The 20778-nt window shown below is 39.1% G+C and overlaps 1 protein-coding gene across 5 annotated transcripts in view; it reads right to left on the bottom strand.

Annotated features, from left to right (window-relative positions):
* The window catches only part of shf (Src homology 2 domain containing F), a 61474-nt gene extending 41911 nt beyond the window's left edge, over positions 1 to 19563 (bottom strand). For all 5 annotated transcript variants that reach the window (XM_077713654.1, XM_077713658.1, XM_077713655.1 and 2 more), the window contains exons 1-2: positions 18832 to 19563; positions 3820 to 3952 (exon numbers count right to left, since the gene is read on the bottom strand). In XM_077713654.1, coding sequence (XP_077569780.1) covers positions 3820 to 3952; positions 18832 to 19260 — 562 coding nt within the window. In that variant the 5' untranslated portion in view covers positions 19261 to 19563. The remainder of the gene's footprint in view (positions 1 to 3819; positions 3953 to 18831) is intronic.
* Between the last annotated feature and the right edge of the window lie 1215 nt (positions 19564 to 20778).

Raw genomic sequence — 20778 nt, 5'->3', positions numbered from 1 at the left:
AATGACACGACCTCCTGGCACCGAATACTCCACATCATGGGAAGTGTTTGTGTAGATATTTCCAAGCAGTTTACTGACTAACATGAGTCAAACATTGTGGAACACGAGGGTTTCTTTCCCTTCCCCCTTGGATGATAACCTCCAGCATGAGGACAAACCAATATTGACACAGTGTGAGTGAATAAAATATCTGACGCCTCCTGTGCTACTTACAAAAGTACTCAATTAGAAGTACAGAATAAAATACTTGTGTACATTTTTTTACATCATATTGTCATCTAAATAACTTGAAAAATTAACAGCCTTATTTAACAAAGTGACCAGTTGAAAGAGCAGTTGTTCCCAATCATTGCGAGAAAAAGAACAAAGGTGTCAGAAAAATAAATTCCTAATTTCAGAAACATGGATCTAAAAACTCACTGAAATACAGTCATGGAGTCATGTGTCAGCTTCCGCCTGTACATGTATTTAGACACGTTCAGGACCGCAAAGCTAATTCACGGGAGCTGATTGCACAACAGTGTGCTGCATTGAGGAGAAATCTCACATTTTTTTACTGTGGCTGACAGATTGAGTGAGCAGAGTGGATGAAAGGCGTTAATGTGTCCGTGTTCATTGAGAAATGGCCTGACGCAAACCCACCTAGCTGCACGAATGCCGCCCCATGTACTTGTCAGCGTAACAAGTCTTTACAGCTTCTATATTGTCTAAGGGAATGGAGTATTGGCATTGTTCCGCACAGGTGAAAGAAACTACAAACTTTACGTACCTGTTGTAAATCTCTGGCTAATATGTGCTATTTCAAGTTATGCCCTAGTAAAATGGAAAATTAAAAACCATAAAAATGTAGTTAATAGTTAACAAATTTACATTAGGCATTGGAGTTCACTAGCATCTGGTGTTTCTGTTTGTTTATTCTAACAAGGATGTCATAGTGTGAATAATACTGGTGCCAATACTACACATCTGTGTTACATTTAAAGTGATCTGATGTTGGTGATATAACTACTTTATTAGCCTTGGTGTATGAGTCATATCAGTAGTGTGGCGATAAGTTAGAGTAAACATGGAAGAACAGCATTAACCGATTGTAAATGATGTTTGTTTAATATTCTGTCAAAATATTACAATCAAACACATTTTCATCACTACTTACAGATGTAGTAATGTCATTACAAAAGTTCAGTACTTGTTTACTGTGTTGATAGTTGTCTAGGTAATACATTCGAATATTATATTCGTATATTCAGAGGACAAAACAAAACACGGGTTAAATGGTAAGAATTTTACATTGAGCCATGCATGATTGTGAATGTATATAATATTAATGTCACCCATTTCATTGCGAATTCTAAAATATTTTTTGCGCAACTGTAGCTCATAAATGAATGGAGCTGAGACCTGACTTGCCTCGTGACATTAACAAACAAAAAGTGGTGTCTCTTCCGGCAGCTCCACCTGTGATTAGTTAGTTGCTGTGGTATTTCAGGAATGACCATGCCGGCAGCTGAAGCTGAATCTGTGTCACTGGAGAACACAACATTGTATGTGTGTGCTTCTAAAATTCATCTTTTTTTTTATTTGAATATTTGTTGTAGCTATTTGTCTAAATGAATAGTGTATGTATAGTGTATGTATAGTGTGTAAAGGGTATATAAAGTAAGGGCGAAACAGGGCCTGCATGGAAGTGAAAGCTTATAAAAAAAAAGGTTTCTTGTGTATAAAAAGTAATTGCAAGAGCTGGGCATGTTGGAAATATGTTTACATGTAAACATGTAGGAAATGCATAAATGGAGTCCAGGGTGTGTATGTCTGTAGATGGGCCTCCGGCTCACTTGAAATAAGGAAGGTTTGCCTTTTTTGGGTTAAGGAAGTTATGACATGCCCCTCCAACACGCCTGTAAATCAAGTCGCTAGGACAGCAGTCTTTGTGTGTTTAAGGCGTGCGCATTGTGTAATGAAGGAATCATCATTGCATTTTAAGCAAATCTGCTTTCCACTCCCTTTCCATTTTATGCTTATATTTTGACAAGGCGATGAAAAGCTGATTTATGCTACTCCCACTCTTCAATCCAGAATTAATTGGAAAAAAGGATTTTACAACTCTTCATCTTTTTATACACCGTTGAGTTTTACAGATCAATTCCATTTTATGGGCGAGTTTATTGATGACATCCTGTCGTTATCGGCCTAAATCACAAACTATCCTTGACATGAGCAGAGAATAAGAAATGTGGTGAATGTTTAGCGTTGGCTGTCCATTTTTTATCTGTGAAAAATGACACTGCAGTCGAGATACGGTCAGAGGGACATGATGAAAACGTAATCTTCAAGGCAGGCGTTTTAAAGGAAAAACTGGACATTTTGAACATAGGTCAGCTTGAGCCATTGAGGACTGAATTGTTTGCCAGAAAAAAAGGAGAAGGAAAAAAACAGTAGCACTGATTTTTCTTCTTTCCAGCGACCAGTACCTAAGAGAAGGCTATAAATCTTTCTTTTACTCTCCCTCCTTATTCAGACAACGACTGGGACAGGGTCAAACTAGTAAGACAGATGAAAACAAGATATTGTCAAGGGGGCCACAAGAGGAAAATCGTCCCAGAGAGACACTTTTGTCGAGCTGTAGACCTGTGATAGAGCTCTATGTCAAAAGTTGGAAAAAGTAACAAGTGAGGTAATGGAGAACGCCTTCCAAATAGGTTTAATTGGGTTTAAATCCAGGATTTTGTTGAAAGCTATTTCTATTTTCTCAAAGCTTATATTTATCAATCCAAACATTTCAAAGTTGACACCATTTTTCAAGGAAAGGCACTTGGAGTATTCTACTCGCAGTTTTCCAGGAAAACATCAGCCATGTCTGAACTCGTCTTCGATCATATTTGCAGCTTTTTTTGTTTTTTCTAATTGCTTACCAAGCCACAGGATGAATGATCAGTGTGACAAAGTGGTAGAGATCTGTTTTTACATGAATACGCAACTACTGTGGTCTTAGAAGAAGGAAAAGAAAATGTCTTCCAGGAAATCCCAGCATGAAGCCACGGATGCGGTGCGTCGGAAAATAACCCTTTTTAAAGAAGCACTGTCGACCTTATTTCTCTGGGTTTTTTTGCTGTAAATCGCTTGAAGGCGGATATCATATCATCTTTGGCAGGAAGCCGCTTTTGAAAATGTTTCCCAATCCTTGATGACACACATTTGGTTTCCGCCCTGCTGCACCTGTCATGTTAAAGCACCAATGGGGCATTGGAAGCACTTTGGTGATTCCCAGGGAGGAAGAAAAAAGGTTGGCAAACTCACACTGCAACAAGAACTTTATAATCCGCCTAATTCAAGTAACAGTGTAGGCTTGAATACAAGTATCAGTGAGATAGATGGTATGCAAAATGTAAATGAAAAGTCATTTATGCAAATGACAAATTAAAAATGATAATTCCAATTCAAAGATTCATTTTTTTAACAAGTGTCAAAACAATGTTACAATGTAGATAATATCACAAGAACAAACAGGCTGAATTTTTTTAAAGCCTTAATTGAAGATAATTAAAATAATCAATTAAAAGTATAAGAAACAGCAAATATAGTAAAAAATAATAGTTATAGGAAGTAAATTGTCAGAAAATAATTATTAATATTAACCTTTCTCACAAAAAAAAGCAACATTAATTATTTCTCTTTAAAATAGATAAAATTCAGCCTTTAAAGGCAGATTTACATCAACAGCAACAACATTTCACCTATTCTCCATTCCCTAAAATATAAATTCACATTCCAATAAGTGTACTGTGCACAAAAAATGGGACAAGAAATCATTCTTCTTACCTGCCATCATCTTCTGGGCTTCATATGGCTCCATGTATCCATCGTTCTCAGTGGTCACTTTCTCTGTGTTGACCTGCATGCCGCCGGCTTGCTCTGCATCAAAAGGGTCAGCGTAGTCCTCCAGGATAATGAGCTGCAGAGGGATATGACAAGGGGCGTAAGGTGAAATTGCAACCAGATTAATTTTTCCGCACTATTAAACACAATGAGATGCCACCTCCTCTGCCATGCTTATAGATAATGTGGCTTACACACTGGACATCTACAAAATTGCAGCATAAGATAAAGTAATACAGACTTCATATCTGAGCTCACCACAAAATCTCAGAACCGGCCTTCCGGCACGTTCATTCTTCTACTCGGTCTAATTATACGACAGTGACAAGCCCACTTTTCAGAAAGTAGAGGCTTCGAGGAGGCATGCTGGACTTTCTTAGGACAAGCAATTTGGGAGATTTATACCCAGCCCGCCGGCCAGCGAGCCGGGCTAATTGCAGTCTTGCGTGGTGGATGGCAATTAGACCAACGTCCTGAGACCCGAGGAACAAGGCCCAAAACTGGAAAGAACAGAGTGTACATCTGTAGAGCTTCTGGGGGGTGTTTATTTGCATTTTTGAAATATAAGCTATAAGCACCAGGATACTGCTTCTTTAAAGTAAACACATTGAAAGGAGGCCCAGGTTGAGCCATCTTTCCACCTTGGACACTGAAGGTATATCATGGAGGTGTATGCGGATGCATTTGGGCTTAGTATTCCTAATCGTTATCTGTTGAGGCAACATATTTCACCGTGACATTCACTGCTGATCCAGACAATACTACACGGGGTAATGCACACCTCTAGCAGCTCAGAATAAAACATCTGTTATTTTCATTTTAATAGCCTGTCCTCAGTTACTGAAGTCCGTAGTAATTGCTCTATATGCACTCAGTAACCTTTACTTGAGTAAATTAAGAAAAATGTAATTTAATTTTGATGGAAAGCATTTGTTAGTCATTTCCAAGTGCAACTTACCACTTTCCATTGAATTAACACAACATCTGCCACCCTCATATTGCACAAGGAATACTGGAACGAGATCATGTCTGGTCATATTACTTGTGAAATGTTTTAACGTGGTTCTTTTTTTATTATTGACAGATTGCAATGTTAACAGAGGTGTTCATTTTCTATTACATGCCATACTTCTCAGTAGTTTTCTGAGAAACATGGTGTAAAAGCAGTCCTCTTGAGTAAAAGCTACGCCACAACTCTGCAAAATGTCAATATTTGCTATTATTTTAGTGAGGACATTAAAAGTGACAGAAAAGCTCTAGGCTAAACAGCAGTCTTGTTCTATATGCATGGCACCAGTTGATAAAACCAAGAAAAAAAGATCCTCTTCATATTTTTGGACTGTGTTTTGACATCACCATTCAAGACATGGCTCCAAGTGACCTTCACTCTCCTATAACAAGCTACTTGACAATTTCAAATCATGTCAGGGCGTCAAACATGCGGATGTATTAGTCCAGTCAACCAAATGCTAATACAACGGCCTGAATATGCACAACTGGCACAACACCCTATGAGTCATGGGCACGTCAGGAAATAATTTAGACTAAATATAAACAAGCATATCACTCATCAAAGCTATGCTGAGACAACAATCAAGCATAGATATGCCCGCACGCACTCACATATGCACGCAACTAATGATGTAAGAAAAAACTCTTGAGAATTTCCTTGAACCGGGAAAGTACCAAAGATTGAATGAATCACGATTCGTTGGAATTTCTGCACCAATATTGAAACACGATACAGCAACTGTGTAACATTTAAAAAAGGAAAAAAGTCCATTCGAGGGATGGAAATAATCCATTCATCTATCATTCATATTTGATTACAGACCTTACACTTATTGAGTACTTGACTACATTTTCTGCATTCAATATGCAGAAATTAAAACTGGATCTTTGGAATAAATCTATGAGGCATATACCATATTCTAAGATTCCCCCAGGAAACCTTAACAATGCAGTAACCAGTAATGAAAATATGTATGTTTTTATACAATTATCAACTGTATGTGAATTCACCAATGGTTCAATGCAGATTATGTCGATTATATACAAGGATTCATTTTGTATTGCGTGTAACGTACAAAAAATATGTTGAGTTCCTGTAACTTAGAAAGTTATACGTCAATTTAGCATAAGGTATAATCTCGGTTTACCTGTTTTGAACTGTGGTAAATGAACTGAACTGTACTGCTTGGCAGAAATGTGGCTTTAGTGTTTGGAATTGAATATGTACTTAGAGAATTGAGTAAGCTGCTTAGCGACATCTTTAGCATGCACGCTCAAGGCTTGTATAGTGACTGAACGAGGACGGGTGAATTTCCTCGCAGCTACTGTGTGTTAACTCTCCTATCTTCCAATGCTACCCTTTTCCATCTGTTTTGGGGAAAATAACTAGGCCTTGTTCTGCCACAACATAATTATGGGTTCCTCAAATGTTATGCTTCTGTGAGATTCAAGTCCAGCACAAACACAGCCCTGGGTTTGTTTTTGCGCCACAAAATAAAATACATAAGTTTCTCTCGCAAATAAGACAAAAAAGAATACTCAATTGCAAGCACGAGCAGAAAACCTCAGAGCCTGAACAACCTCAAATCTCTTAAGAAAATATATATCAATCACGAGTGCATTTTGATTACCGCATGGGCACGAGTGAGCACAAATGTTTGAGGATCAGTGAAGGCGATTGGTGTGCCAAACCCGGCTCTTGTGCAACCTAGACCCAAGAATAAGTAACCCTCACCGTGAAAACATAATGAATCATATCAATTCCCATCCGACTGTGGTCCTTCAGCGGAGTGGTTCGAGGTCGGAGGCCGTGGCCCACAAAAACACCCTGAGTGATGTAATTTGTCTCGTTATTGGCAAAACATTACTTGACCTCACAGACCTCGTATACCGTTGTAGAGGTTTTTAACTAAGCTGTAAACAAACCTAACGGTAGGACAAATGTGAGCGGTATTACGATCTGAGACTTAAAAATTACGGTAAACTTTCAAACTGGTAATTGGCACATTCCTTATCTCAGTAGAATCTTTACAAAACACAAATAATTGTTGAAATGGATTTGTGCATGGAGAATTTACGGCTCAACAAAATGAATTTGGAAAGGAGTATCAGTGATCAAAAGTTATGTCAAAATATGTAGATTATTTTTTACTCAATGAAATTCCCTTGGTCAACCAAAAATGTGAGAAAAATCACTAAATTCTAATTGCGAAATTGTCAAATCTTGCAAACCAAAGAAAAGTACCTAAAAGGAAAACAAAAAGTGATTAAAAATTAGAAAGAGAACCACCGTACATGACATCACAGAAGATGTGGCAATCCACCTTGTCAAAGCTTTCAAGACCTGTGCTCTAACATTTTAAAGTTGATTCATCTTGAAAACAAACTTGTGCCTTGGTGGGTCACTGAAGTCAGTCAACAATAAGGAGAACAATAGGAAAAGAGGCTATATTTAGCCATTGTATGAAGGGAAACACTTTGCAAGGTCAAGCGATTCTCCATCAATGAAAAAACGGGACCTAAACTTTGTTTTAAACTTTTGTTTTCACTCTTAACTAACTCTTACAATGATAGATTTCATTTTCAGATTCACCATTACTCTAAATGATTAATTGAATGTAGCCCTCTGATGAGCAAATTGATTTTAAATTTAAAAAACCTTGAACTTATTGTATTTGATCAAGGTTCCACTAGAATCGCAAATCGAGAAAACCTTATTTCATGCTCAAGGTCTTTAAAGACTTTCCACTGTCTTGTTATGGATCCTTGTCAGCCGCAGGATGTTTGAGCATGCTTCAGGAAACAACAGCATCATTGATTGAGTTACGGGCGGAGCTGCTCCAAAAGAATGACATCATCTTTGCCTTTCCTGTTGACATAGCGTTGGACAAACGAAGGACGAGTGAGCAATGAAAATTTCGCCCACAGCCATCAAACGGTGCCTGTTCAAACGGAGGCCAGTTTAGCTATAAAATCTCAACGAACTGTCATATATGAGAGGGAAAGAAGTGTGTGCTTTGCTTTACCAAACAGTCTAAAGGAGATTTAAGATTGACACTATCCAATAGGGTGGCTGATATTTAGAAAGCAAATAACAGGATTTGCAATCAGCTTCACCAGCTGAGCAAGACATTTGAATGAATAGCTGAGAGAAATCTGATTGGAAATCACTTTCCATTGCATTTCATTTAACTACAAATATAAGAGACTGACTGGTCCAAAACCAAAGGTGAAAGCTGATCTATGTCCAAACGATAGACCAGGCACACCACGGGTGCCGAACTCGTCCACATACCAACTGAAAAGGAGGATACATTTTCACCAATCTAGTGTCTTAACAGTGTAACCATTTGATTGCTGTCAGGTGCTTCTGCTTTGAAAAGAAAACTCATTGATTAACCTGTCTGTGCTGGATCAGTTGGAAAAAACTGAAACAACTTGGATACCCCTGGGGTACACCTTTAACATTTTGCCAGATAATTGCAGAGGACATATTAAACAATTTCAGTTTTCTATTATCTAAATCACCCATTTTAGTGATGGGAAACCAAGGCACCCAGAAGCAGACTGGGCAATGCATATTTCAACACAACACACTAGAGTGTCAAGTTGGAAATTGCTATACACGGGGGTGTCAAACGTACAACCCAGAGGCCATTTGAAGCAGATGGTAAATTTGATTTTACCACATTCAGTTCCATAAAGATACAAAAGCAACATACCAGAAGTTTACAGGATTTGGCTTGAGTGTGCAGTGTTGTATAGTTGCAAACTCAGGTAATAAAGGATCCTAATGTTTGTCAGCTAGTTTCATATATTTACTTAATCCAGTTCTTTTTTGAGCAGTGATTGGCAAGCGTGAGAATACTTCATCCTCATCAATCAACCTAAAAGTGGTGTTAACGTGCCCCCATTTGCCTTGTTCATATCTGCAAATGAATGTAGATGAGACGGTCTGTGTTTGCAAACTGCTTCAAAATGTCCATCCGGTCCCACGGCACTAATGGCCAGCAGACAGCAGGAGAAAGCAGGAGGCTGTGAGTGGTGTGTCAGCACTGCCCGGGAGCGTACCATCTGCCTTGGGGCATGGCCAGGGTCTGTCAGGACCTGGGCCAAGTTGCAATCGAAGGTAAAACTCCTCAACGCAGTAGAACAAACATATAGCCATTATTATTACATTATTATCAGTTGATTCCTTCCCAAAGACAAACACATTACAATTAAACCGTTTTTCTCCTTTCAATATAGCACAGGACCATCATCAAGGCTTGACAAAAGTCACATTGGCAGCTCTGTCAGTTATTTTTGTTTCTAAACCAGATTCTGAATCCACACTTTTGCTATTCCCACCTGTTCCTTGGCAAGTACTAAACTTCTTGAAATGCATCGTGGCCTACATTCAATGAAGTCCTCTTAGCATCAGCGACAACAGAGGGAGAACATCAGCCAGGCAGCCAGGCTAAAACTGGCACCTGCCACTTTGGCTAGATATTTGACGACCTGAAAGCTTCTCCGATTACAATTCGATTGGGGCCCTCATTCTTTCATTACATGGGAGAAAACATGGACGGGAATTGTCTTTCTATGCACTTACGGGACAGAGAGACAGCATATGGCTTCACAGGGATAAAAATCAGAAACGCTGCATTAGTTGTCATTTGAGCTCAACGGCTTGGAGATGTGACACTCCTAATTAAGAAATGGGCTGGTGATGATTTCTTTTTCGACAGTCTGGATATTTTCGGGTTGTTATAAATTGTGTGTTAACCAGACAGAGTCTAAGACAGGCTTCAATTGCACTGACGGGAGTCTGACATTTATTCCGTAGAGACTGCAGCAGGGAGTGAGTGCAGCTCGTCAAGGTTGAAGCCCCGTTGGGAATGGCAGAAAAGTCATCAGGCTATCGAATGGAGAGAGAGAGAGACTGGCGTGTGTGATTTATGTTTCATGCCACAAGGGATTTCAGCCACTGATTGCCCGATACAACACAGTGCTTAGCAGCTCAATTGCATTACAGCCTTTCAAAGGATTTTTTTCCAAGGAACGACTGCGGTTTTGTTTTTCCATAATGCAAAACAAGCAAACAGCAAAAGCGGGTCAGACAATGCAGCAAAGACAAGCTGAAAATGCATGTTTGCTGTTTTTTAGACAGCTGTTTTGACGCTCATAATCGATACTACTACATGTACAAAAATATCAAATAAAATATTTATTTCTTTTTCTTCTTTGTTTGTTTTACCAAAAGCCACGTTTCTAAAACCCTAAATTAGAAAGCTTACAAGCAAAGTAGTGGGGAGCCAAACCAATACTATATGCTATAAAAGTAGAAAATGGATTTGTCTGAGATTTCCAATGAAAACAGCCTTGAGTCTTTACAAGATTCTTAAAAGTTGTTTGTGGGACTTTTCAATCCCAGATCGTTGTGAGGTCAGTCATCCAGGACCCGAAACGGGCCTTCCCAAACGTTTCCCACAAAGTTGGAAGCGTGCAATTGTACAAAAAAGTCTTCGTAAGATAACTCTTTCTGATCCAAACAGACTAAAAGCTAAAATACACTTCACAGTTGCTAATTGGCTTTGTCGAGCTTCGTCAGAAAAATATGTTAAATAGGAAGAGAAAGGATTACAATAAGCATTACAAAATCATTAATTGTCAACTTGTTGTCTAGTCTTTGTCATCGATAAAATTAACCTCCATATTTTTGCAACGCTGGAGGAGACAGAGACGTCTGATGCCATATCGATTTATTTTAAATCCGTAATAATTTGAAAATATGTGCTACCAAAACCTGAAGTCAAATAGTCAGAACTATGGTAGGCTGATCACTAATTTACATTCTCACACACGTACATATACACTTGTGAATATTTTATCCACACAAGTGCTTACCAAGATCCCAGAGTATGAGTTTGAAAACAACACTTTTAAACTTTCACAGATTGATTTATTTCCTCATTTGAGATGCAAACTACCGATTCGAATTTCCAAAGTGTTTGGCCATTTGGTACAATGCAGTTGCTTCTCTCATTGCTGTTGTGTTTGTCAGCAGTGATTGTAGTTACCATTGATCACAGCACCCTTTGCAAATGAGGGGCATTAAAATATCTTCCAGACAGATTGAGCAGATGGCATACAGGACCTCGTTTAAGCTCCAATTCAAGATGACTTTAATAGAACTTTATGAAATACATTTTAAACAACGCCACAACTGGAAAACTCATTTTCAGGGAGGGCTACATCCTTTTTCATTGTTATTGTATTTGCAAGACGTTTTTCTCAATCAAGTTGTGTGAGCATTTTACTGGAGGGAAATTATGGGTTATTTTTTGAAGATGAATTTATTTTCTTCACTTTAATCTAATGGAGGAATCATCTCAGACCAGCAAAGTGTGTACTTATGAATGAGACTGTCGAGCAAAACAAACAGTGACTTAAGTGAGAGGAGAATCATGATGAAAAAGAGGTTGCGGCGCTTTCAAACTCTGCGTCAGTAATATATTCGAAAAAGTCGTTTCTATTTTAGTTACAATTCAGCCCATGGAGTGCAGTTTTGTTGAAAATATTATATGTTGAACATGCACAGCCATTAGTTTCATCTCCCCTCGACACATCTGTGTCGCAAAGCATGCAGCAAATTTATTACCAACCCCACTCCCACTTTGAGATTAGGAACAGATTCAAAGTCGGTGCTTCAGATCTTTGCATTCCTCCCTATGTGGGGCAGCTTTAATTCAGCAGTCATGTTTATAGCAGGGCATAGTTTGCATTGAAAAAGCTTCCAGAGCTGTGATATCATTGACCAGACTCTAGTGGCAACAACAAACTGCATAAATATCCATACTGTTGAATCTATAATTTTATGCCTTATATGAGATTTGAAGTGCAGCTGGGTCAACCTTGTTACAGATGCAAACTTTAAATATATATATACAGAGAGAGAGAGAAAGAATAGAGTGAAGACCCTGGGTTGTGCTATATAAAAAGTTCATTTAATATACGATATATATTCAAGATAAAGCACTTGGTGACACGCTCGACGGCACCCAATTCCCTTACTTTACCACCCCGTGATAGGTTTATTGACGATATTGCCGCAGTACAATAGTGGTGCAGCAGAATGGTAAAAAGTTATAAACTATGTTAATCCTGTCTGCTCTGTAATTTCAAGGAAAACGCTCATCTGGTTTTTTTTCTTCTTTGACAATGCATGAGTAGGCTGAAAAGGGGGGGAAATTGCTAATATGGAAGGATGCTGACCCATTATAAAGTTTTTGTATTGGACTGAATGCAGAACACTAAAACAAAATTTAGTGATCTTTGATTTACAGATGCACATAAAAAGTAAACAAAGCTGTAGATTGGTTTAAGACAAGTTAATGTTGAAACTCGACCTCAGTTAGCCAAGTTCTTTTGTAGCCGTCAATGGACGACGCTCAAATGGGGCGGCATCTCAAAATCACTGCTACGTGACTCTGAACGTTTAAAGCAACAATTGCCAATCCGTAACCACAAAGCCGCTTTATCAGTGGCACGTGCGAACACCACAAGGCAGTCACTATTTGTCACTATTTTCGACATCCAGGAGTTCACTATAACCGGAACAGCTGCGAACATTTAACCCATGGTTGGATGTATATTGTAGCAGAGCATGGCAAGCAAAGACTTGTCAAGTTAAAAAGGGAATGTCGCCAAGCCGTAAACACTTCCTGTCAGGAAGGGAGCACTTCCTAAATCCTGAAATGAGTGAGCCACAGCAAACAATTGCAGACATTGGCTGGCTTTCTCAAACTGACAAAATGACAGGAAGACACTGTATTTCTTGAAACTGAAAATGACTGGGTTCAAATTCCAGGAATTTTTGATGAAATACTGACATATTGGTTTCAGGGAAACATGATCATGTTTCGTTCAGGAGATTGTGATACAACACATCAGAATATCCATTTCTAGACATTGCCTCTATGTATTTAAGAGTCAAATATTTCACAAACAACATAACCAAACACGTCTCTACAACTAAGCTGGACTTTGGAAATCAGATGTCCTGCAGGGTAAAACAGACAAATCACTGCAAGGGATTAAAGAATGGGAATAAATGGCATTCAGACAAAAAAAAATGAGTAGATTTTATACACGGAAAGATTTCTCACATGCTTTTTAATTACAAGCTGTCAGATTTTGACCAACAGCTAAGACTCCAAAAGGTGATGATTGCTGTCAGTGAAGAAAATGGATGATGCCTCCAAGGCCCAACTTTTTGGGGGCTAATTGTGAACTGGTAGGGTTGTTTGACCGAGCTCGCCAAGAAACACAATTGGAAAAGACAGTGGTGCAAGACAACAAAGTGATTTCCTTCTTTTCCCAAATGTCGACCTCAGAGGTTTTTAGAGAATGTTTGGCATGGTATTCATTGGGTATTTTTTTTTTCAGCGGGTGACTAACTTATTGATGTGAGCAACACAAAGTGACACTTGGAAAAATTCCTGGGACGCTTCAAATAGCTCAGGATGTCTGTGGATATTTGGGACACTTTGGGTCACACTAGGGGGGAAAAAACACATTACAATCGCTTTCGATTTCAAGGGTTTATGATGGAAAATTGCAAGAAAATGTTGGGTTTCTGAGGAATTTTACACCCATAGCCTGAGATGAATATCTGTTTGATATTTCTTGGGCACAGACGAATTGCTAGTTTTTGATAACAAATACTTATACTATGATTTTCCAAAGTTTGGGCTGCATGATGTTTGGCAACAATTTCGTAATTCTGTCATCTTTGTCAATGATTATTTAAAGAATATTTTTTGTGTTTTGGTTGAATAAAATGAGAGCATGAGGTAAAAATGGATTTTGGGGAACGCTGAGCCAGGTTTTCTCCAAGTACAATTTGTTCACTGGAAAAGATGCACCAGAATGAGCGCTGTGAAAATGTGTTTCTATCTATAGATGTTTCTATGCAAGCTGGTTGTACTAGACGAGGGGCCGGCTATTTCCCTATGGAGCAACACACACTAATGACAGCAGGCCACGAAGATGCCGCAGTATCCCGTCCGCTTCGCGCCACCGCCTTTTGTTTACACCTTTTTTTTTTTGCCGAGTGCAGCTCTTTGTCACTTTCCAGGCGCCCTTGACTAAAAGTTGAGGGCAGTGATGAGTTAGCCGATGAGGCCTTTAATGAGTTTGGAGGCGGAATGAGAATTGATCACCACTCTCAACGCTGTCTAGCATGAAGGGCTTGCCATCATTTAAAAAAATAAAAAAACAACATCACAACATCATAGCCTTGCATGTGCACAAGGTAATTGGAATCTATAAAGCAATTAATGACAAAACTCTAAAATCCCAAAATTATTAGCAGTGAAAACTGAAAAAAGGTTATCTTTTACAAAAAAGTCATTATAATTCAGATTTTTTAGTTTTTTTAAGTTGTCACAATACTAAAAATATATAAAACTCTTTCTAAAGAAAATGAAACTCAAATATTTATTTTTCCTTATGCCATATTTATCGAATTCAGTGGTACAAATGACAATCTGTTCTCAGTTTACTTCCCTGGATATGTTTATTTTTAAATACCTAAGCATTTGGCTCAAATTAAACTTTCTATGACCACATTCTAAGCTTTTGCAATTAATAAAATTCAGGGTTCCCCTGAAGTGAGCAATTTGTGGTTTCCCTCCTTCACCAATCAGTAAAAACAAACACGGTAAATCACACTTCATTCTTCTATTGGCATTCTGCTAATCAGCCGAGCAGTTATATAATTAGCGTTCATCAGTCAAGTAATTAAAACATCGATGCAGCCAAGCAGGAAGAAGTTGAGTCACTTTGTGTTATTAGTTTTTTTTTTTTGCCTCCATCAGGCCAAGTTAGAACCGCCTCCTCAAGGGAAGGATATACTCCCAAGTTATTATGTGAATTACACAGCTTTATTTCTAATGTCAAGTGACTACTGTGACATGCAATGTGGTACTTGTCCAACAAAAGCAATGTTCACATTGACAGCAATCTCAATTAACTAATAATAACTGGTGACAAGGAAACAAATTAAATCTGTATTAACTGTTTTTAGCACTATCTAAAAATATATTAGGTTACTTATAGCACATTAGCATTGTGATATTTGTGTTATTAATATTACTTGCGTATAAAAAAGCATATATAGAACAATTCAATGTGAAAACAGAGGATAAGATTTATTTATTTTTTGTTATCCTCAGAATTTTTGGTGTTGCATCTCAATTTCTCAACAATGACTATTTTAAGATTTCATTCTTTCTCATAAAATGACTGAAATAGTACAATACTTTCCCACTCATGAAGCACCAAAAAATATGTTATTAGGCCACTAACAGAAGATTAGCATTGTAATGTGTGTTATTAATGTTACTTATGTATAAAACAAGCATATATAGAACAATTCAAAGTGAAAAGAGGACAATGTGTCAATATCTTTAGACATCCTCAAAATTATTGATGTCATATCTCAATTTCTCAACAATGACTATTTTAGGATTTCATTCATTCTCATAAAATGACTAAGAAAGTACAATACTTTTCCACTCATGTAGCACCAATGCAAACATATTGATCAGCTTACATAGCTTAATGTTCTCTCTTTTGCATCTATTGTGTTAAAAAAAAAAAGTCACCTGACCTTCAACCTAAAACTGAACATAAAAAGAACATTCAAACACATTCAGCTGTCCCTATGGTGTAACCATCCTTTTCATTTTCTTGCGTACTACTGTCCAATATTTTCTTTTTCTTCAAATCAATACAAACACAGCAGCACTTAAAGTAAGCATCGTACTTCACAATCTATATAACAGGCGTCAAACCCTCAGCACCTGATGAGAAACCTTTAAAGCCAATCTCTTTGTGCTTCTCAAGCGCACCAGGCTGTCAGTACTCATTTCACATTGTGAGGACTACTCGGCATGCACGGCGCACGACACACACAGCCAAGTCTGTTAAAGGCAATGTGTGTGTGTCAGTGTGTACTACTGCCGAAGTGTAATCTGTATAATCAGCTTGAACAGCTGTACTGGTAGAAGAAAAATGATATTTTGGGCAAGGGGGTTCCTGTTTGCTCCGCATATTTAACATCGGAGTGTAGGACTGATAAAACCGAAGCTGCAGACGAAGGTGCGTTTTAAGAGTTTGCCACGCTGGCTGATCTTCAGGCATATGGGAAATATACTTGGGATTGCAATAACAGTTGTTTTCATCATGCCAGAGCAAGTTGGCAAGGCAGAGGAAAACAGAGCACAGATGCTCATCAGTGTTATAAAAAGCTACATATAATACAATACACCTATTTTTTCTTCTAAAATTACCTTAACAGTGCCTTAAAACAACACACGGACCCGTCTATGATGTTATTGCAATCTCAGCTTCTCAATACTTTAGTAAGAGGACAGTGTGTTAATCCGCTTTAAAGGGGAAAAGCATGGTTTTATATAAATGAACTTTCTGTGACACATAGTTGTCGGAGAATCGAATGATGCAAAACACACATTTCTTATGTATAGTACCGTATTTTCAGAACTATAAGGCGCACTTAAAAGTCTTAAATTTTCTCCAAAATATACTGGGCGCGTTATAATCCAGTGTGCTTTATAAATGGGGAAAACAATAAAATATGTCATTTATTGAGGGTGCGCCTTATAATGCGGTGTGCCTTGTAGTCATGAAAATACTGTATATAACAAATAATGTTTAAACACAGATGTGACATGGCTCACATTAGTGGACAAATGTGACGTCTGTCATACTCTGCTCTTCTGCGATGGAGGTATTTTAAGGACTCCCGTTTCGGATATGTCCGAATGCCAAAGACAAGGGCAGGCTTATCAGTTTTGAGCAACTAGGCAAAACAAAAGGGTGGAGGACGAACTCAGACAGTTTGGGTGATTAGTCTTTCTTAAGTTATTTGTTGGAAAGCCACAACTAGCTGCGAGCTGCCGGATAAGACTTTAGCCAAAGCAACTATTGAATTTGTGGTATTTGCTGGAAGAAGAATCAGCATGTCGGTCAGAACAGAACAACCAAGAAATCAATCTGAGGACAAATCGCTCAACGCAATTGCATATATTACACACTGTACACATTAGCGATGAATAATCTTAGGTTTATATAGTCTTCGGAATTGGCTAAAACAGGCACTGTATAAAAACCTTGCCATATATCCAGTTATGGTACGTGTTAACATTATCAATCTCATTTTCTGAACCGCTCTATCCTCACTAGGGTCGCGGGGGGTGCTGGAGCCTATCCCCGCTTACTTCAGGTCAGCGTTGGGGGACACCCTGAATTGGTGGACAGCCAATCACAGAGCACAAGGAGACAAACAACCATTCACGCTCACAGTCATACCTAAGGGCAATTTTAGAGTGTCCAATCAGCCTACCATGCATACCATTGGAATGTGGGAGGAAACCAGAGAGCCCGGAAAAAACCCACGCAAGCTCGGGGAGATGTTAATATTATATTACACATTTTTCCATGTAGTCTTAATTTTGACACACATACACACCATCTGGGCTGTCGAATACAATTCATGTCAACTATAACAATAGGAACAGATACATGTTGTCATGTGTTTACAATGCAAACAGTTGTAGTACCTATGTTGTCTGCAAAAAATGGGTCGAAGCATTCCACGCAGCCGGAAAAGACTCGTCATCACACAAGAGCGTCGTTAACCTCGCCAGCACCGGATTTCTCAGGTTTCTTTTAAGTGTATGCGTGTGTGTGTGTGCATTATGTGTGTGCTAGTATGTTATGTGTTTGAATTCCTGAGAGGCCAGGACATGACAAAGTGCTCCAAGAGGCATTCTGTCTGTCTGTCTGTCTCCACATTCACTTTGTGCTGACACAACAGCTCCCTGCAGTGTGGCTTTAAAATCACGTATGCAAGTGGTGTGTTCCTCGAGCAATACAATAAAATTAGTCCAAAATGGATTTTAAAAAGGGGCACACCAGTGTGTCTGGTACATAGTTCAGCTTCCTTTCATATTCCCCATTTTTTTTGTTTAGTAAAGACTTTAAGCTCTATACAAGTGTTCTGGGCAGCTTTTTGATAAGTGGATAGAGGAGGGAGACATGGAATAACGGACTGGATAGGGGCCCTCGAGGACCGGAGTTGGAGACCCCTGCTCTAGATAGACTGTAAATGTATTTGGGCCAAGTTTTTTAAAAAAATGCTTTTAAGTTTTTATAACTGGCTAAATGTACAAGGAAAATAGAGCATACATATGGATGCAGAATTATGGATTCAAATTTATCCTAATGGAAGAGTCAAAATGTACTCTGCGATTGACTGGCGACCAATCTTGGGTGCAACTATATCTATCCCAGGTCAGTTAAGAAAGACTCCATCATCACCTCAAAAGTAATAAGGAAAATGCTATTACACGTGCTTTCTTGTTTTTAAAACTATAATAATTAAGTATATGTTTAATTAAAATGTATTCATGGCACATTGTTAAGGGCTCACTCAAATCGCAAAATACATGATGAGTTGACGATTCGATCGCACCGATAATCGTAAAAATACTACGATAAGTAAGCACATTTGACAAGTTGGCACGCCATTATTCCCACGTGCCGTGGGCAGTGTGCGACGATCGGCAAGCACATCTTGCCGCACAGGTTAGTGATTAGTCGGAAGTGGATCGCCGCTCACAGTGTGACAAGTTCCACCGGTTGTCAAAGTTGACATAATTCCCATTTAAACAACTCCCTAACGCACTAAATTGAATCACCTGAAGGCACCACCGATAAAACTATATACTTAAAATAACTCCATAACGCACTAAATTGAAGCACTTGAACGCACCACCGATCGACCCATACTCGTCTGTACCCACGTTCGAGCGTGTTCGTTTAGTTTTATTGAATATCATGCAAAATCAAAATACAAAAAAAAAGTTCACACACCTTTTCCTTGCTGTCCAGCTCCGTGGGGGGCGACGTGGGGGATTTCACGCTGTTCACAGCGACGCTTGGAACGATCGTGACGACCCCGCCGCTTCCAACGCCAGTACCCGGCGCCGGGTTGCTCTTGTCCAGCGTTTCCACCTTGATGAGTCGGTGTTTCGGCGAGACATACTTGATATCCGGAGAGCTGGTGGTGAAGGCGATATTTCCACCGGGAGTGTACGGGTCCTCGAAGTCCAGCTCTTTTTGGAGTTTGTACGCGGCTAGAATGTCCGGTTGAGCTGGGCTCAGCGTGAAAGTGCTTACCGGTTGGAAGCCAGGCGCGCTGGGCACACCGGTGAGGCAGTGTCGGTAGTCCGGCTTCGGTGGAGCCGGCGGGGGTGCTTTGGTAGTTTTGAATCCGAGGTGCTCCTTGAACCACTTGGCCATGCTGCCAGAGCATCGCTCACAATCCAAAAATGACACGACTTTGTTTGTTTAGTTTTTGTTTTGTCTGTCCGATTTTTTGGCGTCTTACTATGAAAGTTCCAGGAGTCCCAAACCTGGCGGTGTGGAGTCCTCAGGTCAGCCGGGAGCCAAAGCCGGCCGGTCGGGAGGGGGGGGCTTCGCCGGAGGCACTTTTCCGCTCTGGAAGTCTGTCAGACACACGCACACGATAAACAACACGCTCACGTTAGCGATCTACTGTAGTGTAACGTGTGAGTGTGCTCCTCACACGTCACATTTCCACGCTACGCAACATGGGAGCGACTGCAAGTAGGAACGCCCCTTTCTTCTATGACTCCTCCCCCTTTTCCCACACCAAGCAACCTGAGCTCGGTTTACCTGACAAGGTTCACTGCCTCCTGCTGGATTGAACGCCCAATGAGCGAAATCTACAATAGTATGTCTGATCTGGCGTGATTTGTATGATTTTTTGGGCCCCTTTCGCTGTTTTCCATGCTGGTAAAAAAAATGGCAGCCCAAGTGCCACCTGGGAGTTTCTGTTGAACTGAAGTAAATAAGTGGAAGGATGTAGTAGTAGATGGTTGGATGTTTCATTTTAATGGCTGATTGGTAGCTCTGGATTGACCCTTTGGTTAAGCGAATCGAAATTGATCAAAAAATAAAGCATGGAGCATTATCGTCATCTTTGAGATAAAAACTATACATTTTCAAAAACATCCAAGTCATGTAGTATAACTTCAAATGTGCTGATTTCATACGAATTCAATCAAAGGCCTTTAAAAAAATCTAATTGGATTTTGTCAATATTGGCAAATATTTAATGGGGCGTCCCAATAATTAATAGCAAAAGTTTTGAAATAAGTGATTACACAACTCATGCAGTATATTTCTATATAGTACTTCCATAAAGTCTTCCCTGCATATGCAACTACTTAAAGAGGATGTGTCTCCTTAGAGACGGCGGATTACAGAATTTGCATTTTGATGGCTGACAGCTACGACAGCAGAAAGTGCGGAAGCAATAAAAGAGTGATTGGACTCAAAATGCTAGCAGATCCTCAAATCGCAACAATGAGACGCAGCCATTATGCAGCACTGCTGACTAGTTTTTTTTTCACAGTGCACCTGTAGCCGTTTTGGGTGTATTATTATAGCACTAATCTCACACTTTTCACAAGTGCTGGCCTTTTTCTTTCTGGGACTTTTTTTTTTCTTCCTGAACTAAACCAACCAACTTTTTGAATCAATCTATTCTATATTGCAGTTGTCCAAAAATTCAAAATCCCCAAAAATGTATTTAAGATGTTTTTACTTTAAAATGACTTCATAAAACCACTGCAGACATGATTCTTAACAAAAAACTATGAAAAATCTGATTTTGTCTATTGCTTCACTGTTATGAATTGTTTTGCAATGAATCCTGAACTATTTAAGAAGACAGTCCTATTACATAAAAATATGGACAATAGTCCAAAATATCTGCTTTGGTTTCTTAGTCTT

The sequence above is a fragment of the Stigmatopora nigra genome, chromosome 3, assembly GCF_051989575.1.
Source record: "Stigmatopora nigra isolate UIUO_SnigA chromosome 3, RoL_Snig_1.1, whole genome shotgun sequence".
Taxonomy (NCBI): Eukaryota; Metazoa; Chordata; class Actinopteri; order Syngnathiformes; family Syngnathidae; genus Stigmatopora; species Stigmatopora nigra.
The sequence above is the reverse complement of the archived record's forward strand: the minus strand, read 5'-3'. Positions and strand labels throughout refer to the sequence as shown.